The following is a 4,682-nucleotide window of genomic DNA, read 5'->3' as shown; positions in this document are numbered from 1 at the left end:
TTGTTTTTCAATGACCTTTTTATACGGTCCCCACTCTAGTGATCTATGTATTTTTTTTTTTTTTACCCGGCGAGCCCTCCAGCTCTCGCCGGAGATTCTCTCCATCTCTCCGTCAACATCACAACGTATCGTTAACAATTATGGCGGCTGTCGTTCCTGATGGTCGTCCGGGGTTTTTGCACCACAAACACCCTCTTTATTTGCTCTGTCTTAGATGCGTACATAGGTATATATTATTATTATTATTATTATTATTATTATACAATTATACGACCCGCAATAATAATAATACGATCTTTTATTGTTTTTAATTATCGTCATTATTGCCTGTTGGTATAATAGGTATTAGGTATACAAGGTCGACGGCGCGCGGTGGTATTATAATGGTATAGGTAATAAACGAGTTTCTTTTGGTCACCGCGATTTCGTATTGCAGTTCGGATGCCACGGTTGTTGGAGTATTACCACAGTAGAGGTACCTATTAGTGACGTCGTCGACTTTATTTGTACGGGGTGGTTAGCTGTAATTAATATTAATATAACTCTACTACTAATATATAGTAATATGTAGTTATAATAACAGGCCCGGCGATCATGTCTATACAAGTATTTACTACGTATACTATGTTTAATGGAGTGGTAAATGGTAATGCGACATTTACATGCATTTTTCACCCTCGCACTACTGAAATCGCTGGCTTCCGGGCTGTGGATCATCTGCAGGTAGAATAATATATATTATATTGTACATAAATCATATCCTATACAATTTAAAATCGTATTATTATTTATTGCACACGCGTGTATGATGTAATACGCCTAAAACGTTCGAGAATCTATCGAAGAAAAAACCCCGTTCACATGATCCAATATTACTCTTCCAATAACCGTCGACCGTGAAAGTATGAAAAAAAGTGCATAATAATATTATGATGACGATTAATAATACTAAAGTAAAACGTAAAGTATACATTTAAAAATCCATTACGAATGGTTTGCCGAACAACGATATTAGATAACGTGCGTATACATATTATTATATGATAATTTAACGTCTCTTAACTATTAGTTATTATTTTGAACTAGATAAATAATTGTATGCAGTTTTTAAATTGTACTATTGTAGGTACCTATGTATTATATGCATGTCATAACATATTAACTCTTAAATATTTATACACTTACCTGATTTACCGACTACCGTGATCGCGATACATTCGCGCGTGCCTCCTCGAGTCAAATTTGCAAAATCCTAAATATCGATTAATAATTTACATCTACAATATTATGACATTATTTAAATCTATCATTCGATATTATAATTGAACGATACACAACAATTGTTGTAAATTAAAATTAACTTTTTATACTTTGATTCAAGATATTAATCTGAATAAGATAAATAATATTATTACCTATGTTGGAATCGCCCATTTATAAATAGTATACAGAAATTATTATAAGTGTCTATTTCATCATTATTGATGCTAATAAATGTATACGAATGAAATAATAATGAATATGAATAAACATATTTTGACATCACAAATCACAATTAATGACTAAGTCTTAGGTTTTAGAAAGAAAGAAACTAGTTCTGAACAACCTTAGTTAATATAAATCTTATTAACCCATCAAACAAATTTAATTCAAGGGTATTTTATGATAAGAATATTCATCAGTTGTGTTATTCACTTCATACTAAATACATAAAATTTGAATTAACAAAATTTTAATGAAATAGCACAAGTATAATACCTATAATTATATTCTTATGAACGTTATAGTAAATTCATGATTTTGTCAATGTCATTATTATATAAGTAACCTGTAAGATTTTTACTCAAATATTAAAACGAACTTGTTATAGAATCTTTCTTGTAATTAATAAAATAATTTAAACCATTAAACCTAACACAAAATATAAACAATACAATTTTAAAAGTTGAGAAGATAACAACCAACCAATTTTTCTGTTTAATACCAAGGATACATACTCGATTAAATCTATTAAGGTAATAAATCAAATAGTATACTCATTATGGTTTACAGCACTTTTAATTATTATTATTTATAATTTTATTTTTAATTATATACATTTATAAAATATTAAATTTAAAAAAGAAACTATAACACCTACCTACTTAATTGTTGATTTAGATACATATTGCAGTAGGCGTCTATAACTTCGACTAGGTACTAAAGATTGAATGATCGTATATAATATAATATATACTTTCGGATTGGTCTGATTTTGAAACACCCCACTTATTAAACAAAGGACCAAAGAGTAATATATGCAATATGCACATAGCAGCATACTTTCATTTATGTTTTTGTTTTGATACCTAATCCTTGACTCTTAACTGAAGAATGTATAGGAAGTGTCAACAATTAGATGACAATAAATTAACGAGACATTAGAAGGGCAGAAAATAAGAGTTACAAAACAGTTCCCTATATTTTAAAATTCTTCTGAGGTACCTATCTCAGCTTCATATAGTATTTAAATTTAGGTATATAATTATATAAATTATGTACCTATACGGCTATAAAATAAATTATTTTCTCAGAGGATATGCATATATGTTATCATTTATCTTCTTAATGAGACAAGACAATAGCCGCATAATATCAATAAGTTCTCTACTTACTTCTATAAATTGATCAGTTAACTAAATTATGTTCCATTTTATTATTTTTTATTTTATGTATAGCGTTTTAATATATATATATCAAAGTTGCCTATGTCCTATAGGAGGGGTGGCAAATCCCTGACAAGCGAAAAAATGCTAACGTCACATACATAATTAGTAATTTTATTGTTGTTATTAAATCTCTAAATAAAAACATTTGAATTATAATTTTTTTCTTCTTTATATGAATATTATGTTTTTTTCATAATTTAATAACAAGTAACGTTAGAATAATTTGTCATCCTTGTCCTATAGTAAGTCTTATAGTAAATATTATAGGTACAGGTCACTGTTTTCCCATATACCACAATAAATAAAGCACGTTGGCCCACTTGTAATAAATATATTATAATATTATGCACTTCAATAATTCAGTCTTAAATGTATTAGTTATTGGTGAATCGATATAACGTTTAAAAAATAATAATGAATTCATAAAACGCTGATATTAACCTTCAAAGCTCAAAAATAGGAAATAAAGTGAGTATATAGTAATAAAATAAAAAATAATAAAAAAAAGACTAAGATTATTATTTTAAAATAATTGTATTAATATTTTATACAGCGCCACACCCATTGGCGTGACCAGAGGGATTTTAAGGAGCGGCCGCTCCAACTAAATGTTTGGGTATTCTGTACTATGTAGTTATAAAAATGCAAAAATGTGGTAATGAAGTTCCACCAATTAGTTATTTATTTTTTTAATATTAAAAAACAATATACATAAAACTTATATAACTAATTTTGATTACAAGGTAAATATAACGACAACGTAATTTGTGACAGAAATTCAGAAAATCTAACTATCGATCAGATTGTAGTACTGATACAAATAGTAAATATACCTATAATGAGCTATAACTAATACCTACAGAAAATGCAGATAAAAAATAACTACCATAATACAGATGTATAGTTAGGATTTTCTAACTACGTATTTGTCACCATATATTTTCTTATAGTACCTATACAGTCTAGAAGTCTTTATGTGATATACTAATTATTACTTGTGTACCATTTAGTTATATAAGAATATTTTCAATAACCTCTGTTTCAAATGAACTAACGTTAAAATTATAATTTTCTAAACTTGAATTTGTTACAAAAACATCGCCTAGAAAGTCTACTTGACTTGTTTCATGAAAAGACATTGAACTTAGCATAAATCACTCGAGTGGTTCGATCAAAAGTGATTATGTGTTTGGTAACTTACCCTAACCTAGGTACATTGTGTGAAGTGTTTACATTAAATGTGCTAAACAACTTCTTACTTACCTACATGACATATATGATAATTAATGATTATTAATAACTAATAAGTGAATACATTATATTATAATTTATTACAAATGCATAATACTTGAAAAGATTTTATAAGCAACTTAAATATCTATACGGCTATGCGTATTGTTTTTTAATATTATACAATTGTGTTACAATATTGTCAAAATTTATAAAAATGAACAATCCCATAGTTAATTTAATAAATGTAAACGGATTTTTAGCACAATCATGTTATACAAATAGTGAATAAAGTTTTAAAAAAAAATTTATTTGACACAAATATGAACTATATAGTAATATTTCAAACGGAATTGCAAAACATATTTTAAAATTAATTAATTCAATGTATCTAGGTATATAATATAGTCGACTGCAGTTCGTTAATTTGCACGAAATTGTTTTGAAAATATTAATTAAATGTTTGAACTTACATTTTAGGTGTAATTAATTGGAATTAAGATGACCTCAAACGGCAATAAAGCTTAGTAAAAAAAATAAAATATATAGCATGTCGAATAATATTATAAATTATTCTTCATTTGTGTTCAACTTAAATAAAATACTCGAGACTATTATGCATTGTTTGGTTATTCACTGTTTTTGTCCACTGTCCCTTCAATATACACTAGATTAATTGCATTAATAATAAATTAACGGCCATGAGAAATTTGTCATTATTTATTCAACTATATGCAATATATA

At 27.1% G+C, this 4,682-nt stretch overlaps 1 protein-coding gene across 1 annotated transcript in view; it reads left to right on the top strand.

Annotated features, from left to right (window-relative positions):
* Positions 1-458: 458 nt before the first annotated feature.
* The window catches only part of LOC132953082 (uncharacterized), a 34,416-nt gene continuing 30,192 nt past the window's right edge, over positions 459-4,682 (top strand). Inside the window, exon 1 of the mRNA XM_061025631.1 lies at positions 459-723. Within this exon, the coding sequence (XP_060881614.1) occupies positions 644-723 (80 nt within the window). The 5' untranslated portion in view covers positions 459-643. The remainder of the gene's footprint in view (positions 724-4,682) is intronic.

Source organism: Metopolophium dirhodum, chromosome 9, assembly GCF_019925205.1.
Source record: "Metopolophium dirhodum isolate CAU chromosome 9, ASM1992520v1, whole genome shotgun sequence".
Taxonomy (NCBI): Eukaryota; Metazoa; Arthropoda; class Insecta; order Hemiptera; family Aphididae; genus Metopolophium; species Metopolophium dirhodum.
Note: the sequence above shows the minus strand (reverse complement) of the source record. Positions and strands in the feature narration are given on the sequence as shown.